The 18536-nt window shown below is 39.2% G+C and overlaps 1 protein-coding gene across 2 annotated transcripts in view; it reads left to right on the top strand.

The window, feature by feature from the left end:
• Nucleotides 1-18536, top strand: part of CTNNA2 (catenin alpha 2) — a 281632-nt gene that overhangs the window by 19220 nt on the left and 243876 nt on the right. For both annotated transcript variants that reach the window (XM_047781655.1, XM_047781656.1), the window contains exon 2: nt 11433-11585. In XM_047781655.1, the coding sequence (XP_047637611.1) occupies nt 11433-11585 (153 nt within the window). The remainder of the gene's footprint in view (nt 1-11432; nt 11586-18536) is intronic.

Raw genomic sequence — 18536 nt, 5'->3', positions numbered from 1 at the left:
CACACCATAATAACCATCTGAAAGCATGGAAAGTGGATCCCAGTCATTTCTGGGAGGAGTCTCACTTCCCTTGGCTGGAGCCTTTGTTGAGAATCTCACAATATGCTGTTTTAAAACACTTTGACCAAAGAGATAGTTACATAAAAGCAGGTATAACCCATTGATACATTTTTTGCAGTAAATGTGTTTTGACCCAGGAGCCCTCCTTTTTCTTTTCCTTTCTCTTCTTTTTTTTTAAAAAGAGACTCCTAAAGGCCCAGGAAGTCACAGAGTCTCAGAGCGAATATCCAGCAGGCCCCTTTCAGCTCCTGAAATGGGGATTCATTAGGTTTCAGCAACACTTCTGCCTCTGGAGGGACAACTGATTCCCTCTTGGGGCCTCCATCTGTCCCCATATCTGTTTTTCCATCCTCTCTACTGCTCTTTACTCTTGTTGCTCTTATTGTCTTGGGAAAGGCTTTCAGAATCCTTTATGCACTTCATCTAGAAAGCTGGGTCATGTATTTTTTTGGAATTTTTTACACAGTCTCTATTTCTATCTCTATCTCTATCCATATCTATATCTATATTTATATATACCTGTGCTTTTGGTCAATGATGTGTGCAAAGCTGGTGGGGATTAGACATATGAGAGGTTGTGTATATTAGTAGTTTAGAGCATGAACTGTAGGGCCAGCTTGGGTTCAAATCCTGCCACTGCCACTTATTAGCTGTGTGAATGTGGACCAGTAGCAGTCACTTGTCTCAATTTCCTTACTTATAAAATGGAGAAAATAGTAGCCAGGTCTTTTCAGAGAAATAAGTGAGTTATTCTAAGCATTTAGAACAGTGCCTGGTCCAAAATAAGCATTCAATAAAATCTAATATGAAAGAGTAATTTTCCCCAGTCCTTTCCTGCACTGCTTTTGGCCACCTTCCCTCTATGCCCACTACTGCAGTCTGTTCTGCCTTCTGCCCACACCCTCATTCCACCAGCCTCTCCTTTGCCTTCTTAGCGATGATAGACTTCATGTGCTGCTGACATTTTTCCAGCACCAAGGAAAGCTGCTGTACCCACTGGATTGAGGCCATCTGGAGATCCACGACGACCCAGCACTGACTTGTGTCCTAAGGCAGTATTTTACTGCTTCTTCCCAGGACAGCAATTGCTCCTGTATTTTGTGGAGGGAGGAGGGGACTTTGGCACAGTCCTGTGTGTGCTGGGGCAGAAAATGGACCCAGAAGAAGCATCCAGGCACCTGCTTCTAATCTTCAAGTAGATCTCTGACCAACCCTTCCCTGTCCTAGTCTCCATGACTCTTCTCTTCAGTACAATTTCGAACTAAATCATTTGTTAAATCAATAAAACTAAAGAGAAACTGCAGCTATGATGGTTTAAGCATGACCCAGTGTACCTAATGGTACACGTAGAGCAGACTATGGTTAGTCCAGTACTTTTGGCCCCCAAATGAATTGGAATAATACCCACTGGTCAACTGATAATACAGAAATTTACTTTGATGTCTCCCCCAAAAGATGGTTTAGTGACCACAAAATGTTATTCTAGTCAAATATGTATTTTATCAGTTATCTGTTGTCACAATAATGCAGATTAATATCTCAGTGGCAGACAATAAGTGCATTTGTTGCTCACTAGTCTGGGGTGGTCACCTTGGTCCAGGCCCTCTCCCATGTGTGAGCACAGTTGCTCTTGACTGACCTCAGGTGGCCTCAGTGGGGATGACCGAGGTGACTTAGTTGTGTTCCACATATTTATCTCCCTCCTTCAGGGACAAACAGTCTAGCCTGGGCATGTCCTTCTCATGAGAATGGCAGAGAACCAGATCAAAAAATCCACTGATGAATGGACCCTCCATGCATCATGATGGCCAATATCCATTGACCCTAATCATGCCCTATGGCCCATTTCAGAGCCAGAGAGGGCAGGCAATACAGAGTTAGATGGCAATGGGCTTGGGTACCAGGAGGGGTGAAGAATGGGGCCTTTCATATAACAAATCTACTACAATTATCTACCTAGGGCTTTTTACTCCATCATCAAGATATGTATCAACTTTTCTCTTTATTACATCAGACTCCTAGGGGAAAAATCTAGAGGGCGAAGATTATTTTCTGGCTAAACTAAGCCATCACATCTTTCCTACTTGGGGCCATGCATGTTGGTGTTTCTAATGGTGACAGTTATGCTTTGAACTGATCCAGTAGAGCTTGAATTGGGCAGGGGGCTGTATGGAGAAAAGCATGAAACCCAGTGAACTATTCTTTTTCTTTCTTTCTTTCTTTCTTTTCTTTTTTCTTTTTTTTAAAGAAGTAATTGGTTTCATTAAGGAAAGAAGCTAGTATCCCAATTAAAATGATTTTGCTTCATAGAAGATAGTGCCATCAGGATAATGAACAGAATGATCAAAGGATTTTGTGCGTTTCTTATGAAGAAAACAAAATAAAGCAAAAATAATGATTATCCTCTAAGTGTTCTTATACAAGCCTCATAGATATGCCTCTACTCCCCCCACCACCTGCCTCCACCCCTAGTCCAAACTATAAGCAGTGCCATCATTACCAAAGAACTGTGTGCTCTGATGGCACCTTCATTTATTAAAGTGGCTTTGGGTGGATTGCTGCACTGACTGATTACCTTAATTGACCTTCATACTGGCTAAAATTTGCCTGACTTAATGAGGCTCAATTCTTGTTGAGCCCCCTAGGCTAGATGGCTCCTGGCCCAGACATTTTGTTGCTTTGATTTTTCATTTTTAATAACAATTACACCCTAAAGCTTAAGGAAATATGGTAAAATATATCAGTAACCGTGAAGAGCCCAGAGAAGCTGTATCCATGGAAAGATTTACAGTGCAAAGTTTTGAGCCCATTTAAAATCACCTTCTACCCTGAAGTTGACCTTATTGGTGTGTTTCGCATCATCGTAGTGAAGTACCTTAATACTTCTTATGCTTAAGAAGATTTTTCTAAACATGTGTCTAAATGAAAAACATGCTAAAATTGTCAGCCACTTGTTAAAATATCAGCAGACCAACTCAGATTGGGGTGTTAACTTTTATATCTGATAATCAAGGTGGCACTGCATAGCTCAGACACATAGTCAATTTTGCCTAAAGGTTGGCATGAAAACCACTTAAATTGCAGGTATGGTTCAGCAAAGAAAGAAAACTTTCCTTCGGCAGGAGAAACAGGATTGATTGGCAGTAGCAACCTAGATCACAGTCCTGAGAAGGATTATGAAATAGTATTTGAGCTCAAAGAATGCTGTGATTGATTAGCCAGGTCTGTTTCAGGCATAGAAATGAAAAGTGGTGGCATACTTGCCATTCCTGCTTCAGTCCATAGTTTCTGATCTGGTTCCTTATAAACGACACTTCACCTTTAACTTTTTTCTTATAAATATGTTTATTTTCTCCACCTTCCACTCATGCTTGACTGCTTGAATTATTCTACAAGATCTAAATTTTATTGGCCATGTTTATTTCTGAGTCAGGATCTGAATTCCTTTCCTATGTTTGTGGAATTCCTCATTATATGATTGTGGTATAAGGAGCTACAATGGCCAGAACACTTGTTTTTACAAAGCACTTTCCTCCCAACACCTTTCTCTTGTACTCTTGCAACGAGATGTGATGTTGACATGACTCAGAGTTTGGGTCTATATTTCACCCAGATAATAAGCAGTTGCATTTGCCTAAGACTTTGAATCAAAAGCTGAGGATGTAAAGACACAGCGTCCTGACATTTCTGAGTCCTGTTCTTTCTTTCAACCAACAGGAGAGATTTTGTGCTTAAACCCTCCAGAATTAGTTTCAAATGCTTTCAACTAAGAACTTAACTGATCAATAGGTCTTCTAGAGCAGTGTTCCTCAAACTTAATTGTGCAAAGGACTCACCTAGGTTTTTTTTTTTTGTTTGTTTGTTTGTTTTGTCTTTTGTCTTTTTAGGGCTTAGCCCTCGGCTTATGGAGGTTCCCAGGCTAGGGGCTGAATTGGAGCTGTAGCTGCTGGCCTACACCACAGCTCACAGCAACACTGGATCCTGGAACCCACTAATCCAGGCCAGGGATCAAACCTGTATCCTCATGGGTACTAGTTGGGTTCTTTAACCACTGAGCCAGGACAAGAACTCCTCCTAGGCTTTTTATTAAAATACAGATTCTCATTGAAATGGAGATCTGGGATGGGGCCTGGGGCTTTGTGTTTCTAACAAACTCCCTGGAAATGGCAGTGACACTGGCCTGTAGTCCATTTAAGTAGGAAGGGTCAAGGGAAGGAAAGGCAGTCTGAAAGAAGACAGAATTGGCAGAAAAGAAAAAAGAGGTCTGTTTCAATGTGTTCTAGTTAAAACAGAGCAGACCAAATGAAAATGTAGAATAGCTCTGATAAAATAAAATTGCATTATTTAATCGTGTAACAATACTGGGCCAGTGACAGGACACTGGAAAGCTCTCCTTCATGCATCCAGGGGCAGGTTGATTAGGGGAGGGGGAGATGTCTCTCATCTTCAACTCATGGCTATCCAAAGTCATCTTGGGGCCATGTCTCTATTCCATCCAGATAAAAATGGAAAAGTGTACATGGGGAATGTTTCATTTTTTTTTTGGAAAATTTTTTTCTATAAAATAAAGCATGGATATAGAAATCTGCATTCAATTAAGGGTTGTCATTATGCAAACACTCTTGTAACTACTACCCAGGTCAAAAAACAGAACTTTGCTAGTCTCCCTACAAGCTCCTTGGTATACTTTCTGCCTCCCTCCAAAAGTAATCATTTTCTTGACATGTAGAGGGTCCACTTCCTTATATTTCTTTATGGTTTGATCACCCTGATGTGTGTCTTCAGATCACATAGTTTAATTTTGTTTGCATTTTGGGATTTATCTTTCAGTTTCTTTATCGCATCCCCTTCCATCCCTTTCTTTTGCTTATAATCCATCTGTTGAAGAACCTGGCTGGTTTGTACTGTAAGATTTCCAGAGTCTGAATTTTGCTGACTAGATATGTCTGGTGCTGTTCCATATGTATTCTGTCTGTGTTTTCTGCAAATCACCAGGGGGATATAGAGCCTTGGCTATGTTCAGAACTGATCCTTTGGCAACACTGTAGTTGTGCTATTGTGTGCAGTTGTGCTACACAGATAGCGCAGTTCATCAGAAGGCACATAATGTCTGGTTCTCTCTTTTTTAAATTGAAGTATAGCTGATATATAAGTTACAGGTGTACAGTATAGTGATTCACAATTTTAAATGCTTGTCTTTTTTGTGTGATGTCTTCAATCACTATTGTTCATTGTCTAGATGTTTTAATTCATTAAGGGTTGCAAAATGGTGATATTCCATCATTTTTTTTATTTATTAAGTGAAATAAATTTATTAACAGACATTTCCCTCATTACAAAGAATTTCAATTCATATAGGAAAGGCAAGATATAGTCCTGATTCTTTCAGGATAATTGAATTGGTTCCTTGTCACCCTCTGAAGATGACCAGTTAATTATTATTATTATCTAGTCATTATATATGCATTTAAATATATTTCATGTGTTTCAATCCAGTGGAATTTGTATTCTTTGTGAAGTTCAAATTGTCTAATCTTTGGCCACGTGGGAGCCGCCTTAATTTTTACGTGATCCTAGTAATCTTTGATAGCTCTATGTTACCTGGTATAATAAGATATTTTAGGCTTATTTGTATATTTCTAGCCCAAAGAACTTGGAATTGGTCATTTTTCTAAGAAGCTCTGGTTGTTTTAGGGGAAAATTGTATTTCAAGATATTCATTGCTGAACCTTGTGGTTCAGCAGTAACAAACCCAACTAGGTTCCATGAGGACGCAGGTTGATTCCTGGCCTCACTCAGTAGGTTAAGGATTTGGGATTGCCATGAGCTGTGGTGTAGGTCGCAGATGTGTCTAGGATCCTGTGTTTCTGTGGCTGTAGTGTAGGCCAGCAGCCACAGCTCTGATTCAACACCTAGCCTGGGAATCTTCATATGCCATGGGTGCAGCCCTAAAAAGCAGGGGAAAAAAGGTATTCATTGCTACTGGGCTAGTCATTATTTTTAGACCTTTTCACTAGATAGAACTAGGGAATTGTGTGTGTGTGTTTTCATTTTAAAATCTCATGTGTTCATATTGATATTTCTGCTTTAGGTCTAAGATTATAAGCTTTTTCCTTAACCTTTTCTATATTATATCATCCTTCTTCCACACCAACACTTCTGATGAGCAAGGACACAGTAGATGAAAAATCAACTCTCATAACTAATTGTTTGCTTGATTCTACCTTTAAATGCAATAGTGTTAGAATAACAATATTCAGGAATTCTCTTGTAACGTAGCAGGTTAATTGTGTTGGTACTGCAGTGGCTTCGATCACTACTGAGGTGGTGCAGGTTTGATCCATGGCCTGGGAACTTCTGCATGCTGTGGGTGCAGCCAAAAAAAATGGATAATGATATTCATACTACCATTGTAATTAAAATTACATAAAACAGTTAAAATATTTTTGTATATCCTCTTCCCTTTCTCTTTTCATTTTTACATCTTCTTTGCCAGAGCATACATCCTTTTTTATAACCCAAGCTTTCCTATCTAGCTATCCTATATTCTTAATTCTGTAAATAAGTGTATATCAAGTGCTCACCATCAGTACTTATGTTGATGTTTACTTATTTTGGTAGAGAAAGTTAATTCTCTAACAGATTCCCTAGTTCTCATGGGAGCAATATTTTCTGAGTTCTTGCATGTTGATCACATTTGGTTTGTGGTTTATATCTCTGAAAGTCAGTTTTGCTGGTGATAAAATTCTTAGCTCACATCTTTCCTTGAGTATCTTCAATACAGTATTTTATTTTCTTTTGGCATAAAACTTTGCAGTTAAAAAGTCTGATGATCATATGATGATCTTTACTTTATAAGCTATGTGTTCTATTCACCTAAATACATAAGAATCTGCCCCTTTTTTCTTTAGAATACAGTTAATCTTGGTTGATGGTGTGGGTCACTCTTCTCAGGTATATGATATGTTCTTTCATATATATATATATGTATATATATATATGTGTATATATATGTATATATATTTCTATGTGGAATATAGTTTTACATATATTTACATATAAATTTATATATTTCTATATAGAATATAGTTTGTGTACATATTTAAATAATCATATTAAATAAATAATTATATAAATTATTATAGTGACAGAATAGCAATTTAATTTATTTTTTAATTTTTTATTTATGTATTTCTTTATTGTCGTTTTGCCTTTTCTAGGGCCTCACCCTTGGCATATGGAGGTTCCCAGGCCAGGGGTCTAGTCGGAGCTGTAGCCGCCAGCCTACACCAGAGCCAAAGCAACGCAGGATCCAAGCCGCATCTACAACCTACACCACAGCTCATGGCAACACCAGATCCTTAACACACTGAGCAAGGCCAGAGATCAAACCTGCAACTTCATGGTTCCTAGTCAGATTTGTTAAACACTGAGCCATGATGGGAACTCCTAATTTAATTTAATTAAAATTTTATATATACACTCATAAAAGTTTTCAAAAGTTGTATTTCTTAGTATTCTTTCTGTTTTCTTGCTTCGATTTTATTTTTTAGGGGCCTCAGGTAACCATATATTGAATTTTATTTTTATTTTATTAAATGCTTTTCACTTTTCCTCAAATTTTTTTTGTCTTTTGTCACTTTAGGGTTGTACCCATGGCTTATGGAGGTACCCAGGCTAGGGGTCGAATTGGGGCTGTAGCTGCCACATCCAAACCGCATCTGCAACCTACACCATAGCTCATGGCAACACCGCTTAATCCACTGAGCAAGGTCAGGGATTGAACCTGCGTCCTCATGGATACTAGTCGAGTTGGTTACCACCGAGCCACGACTCCATCAAAAATTTTAAATCTCCTTTTAAAACATTTATTTTGGATTGAAATGTTTTTCTTCTTTTCTCCTTTTATTTCTCTTGCAGCATTTGCTCTTGTGCTTATTCATTCTTGTTCAGTCTGCTTTTTCAAATGATTTTATTTATAACTCTCCTTTGGGCTTCATGACCTCATTCTATAATCTCTTCTTTTTCTAATTTATGTTGTTATTTCATATCTTACATCATGTTTTAGTGTATTCTAATGTATTTGAAATAGTAGATTACAGCTTTAATTTGTTTTATGGGCCCTATCTTTCTGGCACGCTTTCAGTGTGTGTAGAGATGATATATTTTTCTTAAAATATTTGTATGTGAGTTTTGACCTTGATAATTTCAAGTTGCTCATTTTTATGTGAATTCAGTCTTCCTGAAGGCCTAGACAGAGGCTGGAGGAACAGAGAGCTCTTCTAGCCTCACAGAGCTCTCACTTAGGTTATTTTCGTGTGTTTTTTAAAAATACAGAGACATGGAGCTCCCATTGTGGCTCAGTGAGTTCAGAACCCCACATAGTGTCCATGAAGATGTAGGTTCAATCCCCGGCCTCACTCAGTGGGTTAAAGATCCCATGTTGCCACAAGCTGAGGCATAGGTGGAAGATGTGGCTCAGATCCTGCATTGCTGTGGCTGTGGTGTAGGCCAGCAACCACAGCTCCAATTCAACCCCAGCTCAGGAACTTTTTCCTTACAAAAATAAAAAATAGCAATTAAAAAGAAAAATACAGTGGCTTGATTGCTGAGATAGCCTGGCTCTGACCATTGTCCCCACTTCATCTAGACTTTTCCTTTCTTCTATCTCTATTATCCCTATTGAGTTCAATTTTGATTACACTCCCAATAGTTCCTCTTTCATGTAGGTCTCTGTCCTGGAAGAGAGCCAAGCCAGGCCAGTTTCCAGTATCCACCCCACTGTCCCCTTCAGACATTCTCATAGCAGGCTGCTACTTGCCACCTATGGCTGAAGGAAGGTTATTCAACTTGTCCAAGTCTCGTTTTCTTCATTTGAAAAACTTGTATAAGAGTAGTTCTTATCTTGTTGTGTTGTGGTGAATAAGTGATACAATATGTAAAAATCTTGGTTGAGGTTAGCTATCTGGCACATCAAGTATTCCTAGAATATATGAGCTGACCAATAAAAACCCTATTCCCAAGCAGAATTTTTTTTTATTCTTTTTAGGGCTGCACCTGCAGCATATGGAAGTTCCCAGGCTAGAGGTCAAATCAGAGCTGTAGTCAAGCAGAACTTTAATACACTTCGTTAAATGAGTAACTAATCAATGTTCATTTACCATAGGCTTTGTTATACTTTATATGGTGAAATGTCCAACTCAATCCAGTGCTCGACCAAACTAAGTCACATATACACACATGCATACCTTATGGTAATTAGTGCAAAAAGGGACTGAGATTTGTGAAACGTTTTCCTTCTTCTGACCAATGATAAATGTGTATGTATCTCCCTATTAAAATATTTGCCTGCAATAGAAATATTTCCTAATTAGAAATATTTGTTTGGAAAATATACACATTGTTTACTATCTTCTCTTGTGTTTATTTGCATTGGGGGTGTTTTCTCCCTGTATACATTCTGCCAGTTATGAACAAAGCAGCACCGAGGTGTTTGTTCAGTTTCATTTCATTTCACGCAGTTGTCCTGCTTCCCATTTTAACAACATGGGAATGATGTGTAATTATGCATTGTTAGGAATTTGGGTATGTTTACTCTTACTTACCTTGAAGAATAATTATCAGTACTTCTTTGTGGAGCACAGCAGTTATATCATCATAGCACCTGAACAGACACATTTTTGAGATTGTTAGATGTTTTTTCATGTTTCCATCTGCATCAAATATAAACAATGAATTTAGAAAGGACAGTAGAATGCAAAACAGTAAGTTTTAGGGGGTTTCAAAGCCCAGTTCTTCATCTAAATTTCTCCTAACTTGCTGATTTTTTTTTTTCTTTTTCTGGGACTGTACCCGTGACATGTGGAGGTTCCCCGGCTAAGGGTCCAGTTGGAGCCACAGCTGCTGGCCTACTTGAGAGCCGCAGCAACACAGGATCTGAGTGGAGTCTGCGACCTATACCACAGCTCATGGCAACGCCAGATCCCCAACCCACTGAGTGAGGCCAAGGATCGAACCCTCAACCTCATGGTTCCTAGTCAGATTCATTAACCACTGAGCCACGACGGAGACTCCCTAACTTGCTGATTGATGCCTACATTTTTCCTTTTTCCAAAGAGCCTGTGTTATTTATTTATTTATTTATCTGGATGTATCCATGGCAAGTTCCTTGGCCAGGGACTGAATCTACAGCAGTACCTCAGTAACCCACAGCAGTGACAGTGCTGGATCCTTAACTTCCTGAGCCACTAGAGAACTCCAAAAGCCTGAGTTCTTGAACTGGATCAGGATTCAAAACCTGACGGTAGACACTTGGTCAATGAAGGTTGAGACAAGGGGAGCCTGTAGAGCACTGAGCTATAGGTCATGTGTATAACTTTCAAGTTGACATATAATCCAGTTACTTCAGAACAGCCATCAGTCATGTCTTTTTGTTTTCCTGTTATATGAGAAGAACTAGGAAAATTAAAAAGTTGAAACATTGTTTCCTTGGATAATGAAAGCTAGGACTCTTTCTTTCTTTCCTTCCTTCCTTCCTTCCTCCCTCCCTCCCTCCCTCCTTTCCTTCCTTCCTTCCTTCCTTCCTTCCTTCCTTCCTTCCTTCCTTCCTTCCTTCCTTCCTTCCTTCCTTCCTTCCTTCTTTCTTTCTTTCTTTCTTTCTTTCTTTCTTTCTTTCTTTCTTTCTTTCTTTCTTTCTTTCTTTCTTATTTTCCCACTGTACAGCAAGGGGGTCAGGTTATCCTTACATGTATACATTACAATTACAATTTTTTCCCCACCCTTTGTTCTGTTGCAACATGAGTATCTAGACAAAGTTCTCAATGCTATTCAGCAGGATCTCCTTGTAAATCTATTCTAAATTGTGTCTGATAAGCCCAAGCTCCCGATCCCTCCCACTCCCTCCCCCTCCCATCAGGCAGCCACAAGTCTCTTCTCCAAGTCCATGATTTTCTTTTCTGAGGAGATGTTCATTTGTGCTGGATATTAGATTCCAGTTATAAGTGATATCATATGGTATTTGTCTTTGTCTTTCTGGCTCATTTCACTCAGTATGAGATTCTCTAGTTCTATCTTTCTTTCTTTCTTCCTTCCTTCTTTTTTTCCTTTCTTCTGGCCATACTTGCAGCAGGCAGAAGTTCCCAGGCCAGGAATCAAACCTGTGCCACAGCAGTGACCTGAGCCACTGCAATGACAATACCAGATCCTTAACCCACTAGGCCACCAGGGTACTCGAGCTGGGACTTTAAAAAAACTATTCCAAGGAAGTGATTTAATGCATATTGCTAAATGAGTAATACACTCAGATAGACAGTTGCTCTATTCCTTAACTGTGTGTGTTTTTGTTTTTGTTTTTGTTTTTGTTTTTACTGTAGCTTCGGAAAGCAGTAATGGATCACATATCTGATTCTTTCTTGGAAACCAACGTCCCTTTGCTGGTTCTCATTGAGGCTGCAAAAAGTGGGAATGAGAAGGAAGTGAAGGAATATGCCCAGGTTTTCCGCGAGCATGCCAACAAGCTGGTGGAGGTAAGTCAGGAGAGACCTGAGACTGGAATTTATCAGTGGGTTTAATCTCTACATATGGCTCTTGGAATTTCAACAGACTGTCCTCCCATGGGTTTCCTGGATCTTTCTTCTATTTTCTGATGACTCTGTCTTGGAAAGAAAACAGGTTATTAGCAATCTCTTCCCTCTCTATCTCATAACTCTTAGCATGTTCAGAAACATGTCAGCTAATTTTCCTGAACCATAAGAAGAGTCACAGAGACACAGTATAAAGGACATTCCAAAGTGCCAAGACCAGTTTTGATTGGAGGAAGTAGAAGTAAAACTGCCAAATGTCTATTTAGGTCTTTTGCCCATTTTTTCATTGTTTGTTGTTGTTGTTGTTGTTTGTTGAGTTGTGAGTTGTAGAGAACAGACTTGTAGTTGCCAAGGGGGAGGGAAGAGAGAGTGGGATAGACAGGGAGTTTGGGGTTGGTAGATGCAAACTATTACATTTAGAATGGATGTGCAAAGATGTCGTGCTATACAGCACAGGGAACTATATCCAATCTCTTGGGCTAGACCATGATGGAAGACCATGAGAAAGTATATATACACACACATACATGCATGGGTCACTGTGCTGTACAGCAGAAATTGGTACAACATTGTAAATCAACTATACTTTAATAAAAATAAATAACTTTTAGAAACCTCAAAAAAAAAAAAAAAAAGCCTGCCAAATGGAGATTTCAACACTGTTCTGTTTTCTTTCCCCTCATCCCCATTACCACTCCACCCACCTAAACCCAGATTAGCTGGCTACATTATGAACCTGTAAAAAAAAACAGTCCCTCCCTCCTTAAAAGATATGTCTGGACTCCTGGGGAAGGATCTTGGGGCAGTAGTAGTAGGAGTATAAGTGCAGGTTCCTAAGTCTATTCTCTGTGTTAGAGAAATCTGTGGGAGTTACTTTAAAAATGCAAAATTGCACTGTGTAAAATTGAGAAAATTATTGTTCAAGGGAAACAAAATGAAAGTGAATTGATAACTAGACTGCCCAAACCTAGGAGCTGGAAACCAAACAGCTTGACAGAGGTTGGATTGAGTGATGTGGGGCTAAATAGAAAATCAAGATGTTGAAGAGGAAATGTGTGCGCTACAGAAAAAGAGTCCGGGGTGGGGGGGCAAGGATCCTGGAAGATTTAGACAATAGTTATCAGGACTTAGAAAGAACAACAAAAATAACAACAAAACTCTGGTATATCCCCACTTTAACTCAAAATAAAATAAAATTACTCCAAACGACAGACAACTTAAATCCAAGCTAAAAGTTATGTAAGTTTATTTTTGTTTCCTTTGGATGGCAAATTAAATTCTGAACAAGTTCATCACTATGAAATGCTCTTCATTTTTCCTGCAGCAAGTGATGGGGTTGTGCTCCAGTTTAATCGTGCCCTAAGCATTTTGCTTGGTCACCTCTTTGGTTAGTCCAACACTGCTATTGCCTCTGGGTCTGAACACCCAATCACAGGAAGTCCTACATCAAGCCCAGAGGAGGCTCTTGGTCCTCTAGGACATAGCCATTGCTCATGACAGCAGTCAAGGTGAACATGCAAAAGCTGAAGCTACCATAAGGAAACCCGTGAACTTCCTGCCATAGTTCCAGTATTTTGAAGTGATATCAGCTAAAATATGGTTATACTTAACAACATCAAGGCAATCTTTTCTGGCTCTGTCCCCACTTATGGGGCAAAGACACCATCACCCCTCACATTCCACCCACAAATTTTAAAATTTGGCCACAATTCCAAATTGACCATTGAGGAATCCAGAGCCTTTCCAGGGTTGACCTTGGAAGTTCCTGGCCACTTCCACATTTTGAGAAAGAGCAGGTGAAGAAGGAGTGGGATAGGGGGACAATGGAAGAAAGAGGAAAAAAGAAAGACTCCTGAACGGGTGCCACAAAAGTTTTAAACATTCATATATAATAAAATTATATACATACAGTTTTTGGCCAAGCTTGCAGCATTCGGAAGTTTCTAGGCCAGGGATCAAACCCCTGCAGGGACAACACCAGACCCTTAATCATTGGGCCACCAAGGAACTCCTAAAATGACAATATTAACATACAGATACATCATGACATAAATATAATCACAATACCTACATGATAATTGCAGAATTTATAGAGAACATGAATTATTGGTGTGTTATGGATAAAGAAAGGGACATGAATTTAGTGTGATTGAAAGTTGTCTACTTTCAGTTCTGTCAGAGTCTTTTTGTATTTCTGTGTGTAGCCTCATTCGCACACAATATTTGAAGTTCAGACTTGATGCTCTGGGTAAATGTGAGGCCAGGGCCAAGTAGCCCTCTTGTCTGCTCTTGCTCCTCTCTCCCGTGGTAGACCTGGATGCCAACCACTTACCCTCATCCTCTCCATAGGTTTCCAACCATAGACTGGAATGGGAATCCTTAGGCTGTATGGGAATCCAGCCCCTCTGGGTGATCCTTGATTTTCAACTTTGCCAAAAGCAGAAGGCTTGAATTATTCAGACCCCTCATTTCAGAAATTTCTGATGTGCTCCCCCCTTCATTGTTCCTTTCCTTACCCCTGCACAGTCACTTTAGCCACATGCCCAGGAATTGCAAGGGCTAAGGTGGACACTGGTCTCTGCTTGATCAGAGGTGAACTAGAATTGAAAACATTTCTGTAGCTTCTGTACTTCAAACAAGTTCTTCATTGCCAATTCATACATGTAAGAAAACTTGAGTGCTGGGCTAAGAGTCACCCTTTGTCCAATTTGCAAGTGTCTTCATGGACTTGGGCACTTTTCTGTAATGTGAAAAATTTGGTTGATGTATTGATTTTATATCCATTGACCTTGATAAATTCACTTACTAATGCCAAATTTGGACTGGATCCTTTAGGAGTTTCTATGTACACAATCATGTTGTAACTTATGACAGTTGCATTTCTTCTTTTCCAATATTTATATCTTGATTTTTTTCCTCACATTATTGCACTAGTCAGACCTTCAGTTCAATATTGTGTTAATATGTATTTTTGTTACTTGTAGATCTCAGCAAGAAACTTTTACTACTAATTATATTGTTCAAGATTTCTTGCAGATACTTTTATTGGATTAGTTTTAAGTTGTCTTCTATTACTCTTTTACACAGTTTTTAAAAAAATCATGACTACCTCTAGAATTGTATCCAACAAGTTTTCTGTACCTTTTGAGGCAATTGTATGATTTTTGTCTCCTTTATTCTCCTTTGGAGGTATCAAAACTAGGCTTCCCCTCAAAAAATGAGTAGGAAACTAGTTCTTCTTTCTATTTTATGGAAGTGAATGAATCTGTAAGATTGGTATTATATATATTTTAAATATTTGGAGGATTTCATTGAACCAGCAATCTGAGCTTGAGTATTTATTTGAGGAAGTATTTAAAAGTTACAGACTCATTTTTTTTTAAAAAAACATAAGACTACTTAAAATTTCTGCTTCTTTTTGGGTCAGCTTTGGTGAGTGATATTCTAGGAGTATGTTATTTTCATTTAATCTTCAAAGTTTTTGGCATAAAACTGTCTTTTTTTTTTTTTTTTAATGTGTGAGGATCTACTCTACTCTTTCTTTCCTTCATTCCTCATATGGCTAATTAGTGAATTCTTTCTTTTTTCTATTAGTTTCGTAAGAGGTTTATCAATTTAAAAATTTCTTCTAAAACAGCTTTCAGCTTTGTAGATTTTGTTTTTTTTTTAATTTTATTCATGCTTCTATCTTTTATGCTTTCTTCTGGTATAACATACAGTTCTTTTTCTAACTTTTTGAAATGGATAATCATATCATTGATTTTTAGCCCTTCTTATTTTAGTAATATATGCATTACAGCTATAAATTTCTCCCTAAGCTAAGCTTATGCCTGGTTATTTTCTACTGACCTAATTTTTAGCTCACTCATCCCATCTCCATCTGTGTCCAATATGCTTGAAACTGATCTGAGTTCAATTTTTTTTTTAAAGAATTTCTAGTTGATGCTTTTTTTTCTTTTTAATTGATTCCAGTTCTTTGGTATAATTCACTATCAGGCCATTTCCTTTAAAAATACATTAATTAGAGTTATTTTAAAAATGCAACTCAAGGAACTCACATTTGGATCAATTTTGTTTCTGTCTTGTGGCTGCCCCACAGGGGACAACTTTCCCCTGCCCCCCAAATCAGGGATTTCAAGATTGGTGATGTAACAACAGCCACCATGAGGGTAAGAACAGCTTCATTACTCACATAATGGGACTTTATAGTGAGAACAGAGCAGGTGCACAAGCCAGTCCAGAGTGGCTTCAGTAAAGAGCAGAACAAGTGGTTTTGGTCTTTATCAGGCTGTGGGGGGTGGCATTTGAAATGTTTCAACTTCCCTACTGACACCAAAAATATATGGACTTTCCTATCAATTTGCCCAGTTTTGGAGCAAGAGGGATAAGTGGGTCTTAAACTCTGTCAGCAGCCAAACATTCAGAATGGAGTGGGACAATGATAATTCACCTTTGATGTTTGACTGGTGACTGGAATGTACTATGTTTCATTTAATTGAATTTGTACTTAAGCAATTATGGAACCCTATGGAGCTTTCAAAATAGAGACTATTACAGTGTATGTTTTTATTACTTATGTATTTATTTATGTATTTATTTATTTTAAGGTTGTACCCATGGCATATGAAAGTTCTCAGGCTAGGGGTCCCTTTGGAGCTGCAGCTGCTGGCCTATGCCATAGCACAGCAACACCAGATCCAAGCTGTGCCTGTGACCTACACCGTAATTCATGGAAATGTCAGATCCTTAAGCCACTGAACAAGGCCAGGGATCAAACTCGTATGCTCATGGATACTAGTTGGGTTCATTACTGCTGAGCCACAATGGAAACTCCTATTTTTATTTATTTATTTATTTGTTTATTTTTAGTACATCAAGTAATTTTTGACTGAATGGCTAACATTCTTATAAGAAAATATAGAGGGTCTATTATTCAGGCTGCTATAATAAAGTATCACAAGCTAGGTGGCCTGTAAACAACAGAAATATATTTCTCAGAGTTCTGAAGGTTAGGATGTCATAATTTCTGGTGAAGGCCCGCTTCCTGGTTCACAGCTGGTACCTTCTCACCTTGTTCTCACTTGGTGGAAGGGGAGAGGGGTCTCTGTGGGATCCCTTTTATAAGAAAGGTAACCCGACTCAGAAGGACTCCATTGCTATGACTTAAGAAGCTCCCAAGACCTCATCTCCTAACACCATCACATTGGGCATGTGGACTTCAGTGTATGCATTTGGGGGGACATGAACAATCAAATTGCAGCAGTCTGGATAAAGTTTTCTCTGTCCAGGGAGAATTCATCCCATCCTCTGAAGGGCAGCAGAGAGGCAAACCATCTCAATCCAGTCAAAGACTTGAGACTTTAGTGACTAGTTCGCAGTTCCCTAAGGTTTAGGCTGCCTTTCCTTTACCCTCATCCTATGGGATTGTCTTCTCAAGGCTAACAGAGAATTTCATGTATTATTCAGTATCTTGCCTCTTCTGTGAAGCATTTATTCCAATTTTTGTTTTCCCACCATCATGAGCTGGGATTCAACTTTGATGTGCTTTTTGCTTTCAGTTTGCTTCTTGATGGTTGCTCTTTATAACTTAATAGACAAAACTGTGGGAGAAAATTTGTGATAAAGTGCCAGCCTTTTTTTTTTTTTTTTTTTTTTGCTTTTTAGGGCCACACTCTCAGGATATGAAAGTTCCCAGGCTAGGGATCAAATTGGAGCTATAGCTGCCAGCCTATGCCACAGCCAGTGGTATCCGAGCCATGTCTGTGACCTATACCACAGCTCACGGCAATGCTGGATCCTTATCCCACTGAGTGAGGCCATGGATCTAACCAGAAACCTTATGGTTACAAGTTGTATTCATTTCTGCTGTGCTACATCGGGAATGCTCTAAAGTGCCAGTCTTTGAGTCTCCCTCTCTATGGGGCCTCAGTTCGGAGCCCTTGCTCCCTTGGCTGTCCTGAGTGCCTGTTTTTTCTTCTCTAACCCCATGAGACTGCTGGAAATTCTAAAGAATTCTCTTCCTCTCAGCAGCTCCCTTCTTCCCGTCGTTTCACTTTCTTTTTCCACATGAAGAATTAGCAAACCCCTGGGAGGAAAAGTGAAATGCAGAAAGTTGGGCCTTCCTCAAGGAGCATCTCTCTCTCTTTTTTTAATAACCATACCTGCAGCATATGGAAGATCCTGGGCTAGGGTCAAATTGGAGCTGCAGCTGCTGGTCTATACCACAGCCACAGCAACACTGGATCCCAGATACATCTGCAACCTATGCTGCAGTTTCCAGCACTGTTGGATCCTTAACCCGCTGAGTGGGGCCAGGGATCAAACCCCAATCCCCATAGATGCCAGTCTGGTTATTAACCTGCTGAGCCACAATGGGGACTCCAGGGCATCTCTTTTTAATCTTGTCTAATAAGTTGACTACTTTGGCCACTGTCCCATTCGTTTAAACAAAAAAAAAAAATTTTTTTTTGGCCATACTTGTGGCATTTGGAAGTTTCCAGGCCAGGGATCAAACCACAGCAGTGACAACACCAGGTTCTTAACTGCTAGGCCACCAGGAAACTCCTAAAACAAATTCTTTTTATTCTGCATTTCTCAGCAGGAAAGTGGGCTATTTACTGTCTACTCTTTCATGATTAGAAGTGGAAATCCCCAAGAGAGCTGGTTTTGATAAGTTTGTGGGGTGTTTATGCTGGCTGTTAATATTTTTCAGTCAGAGATGTCTTTATTTGATGGAATACCGTATCTCAAATAAATCCACAATCAATAAAATCAGTTCTGACTGAATGGAAAGAATGAGCTCAGTGCCTTGCCCACTTCCTGCAGTTCCTTCACTCACAGCTTCCTCCTTCTACCAGACACAGACTCACAATCCTTCCAGGACACATCCGTTCC

Source organism: Phacochoerus africanus, chromosome 5, assembly GCF_016906955.1.
Source record: "Phacochoerus africanus isolate WHEZ1 chromosome 5, ROS_Pafr_v1, whole genome shotgun sequence".
Lineage (NCBI taxonomy): Eukaryota > Metazoa > Chordata > Mammalia > Artiodactyla > Suidae > Phacochoerus > Phacochoerus africanus.
The sequence above is the reverse complement of the archived record's forward strand: the minus strand, read 5'-3'. Positions and strand labels throughout refer to the sequence as shown.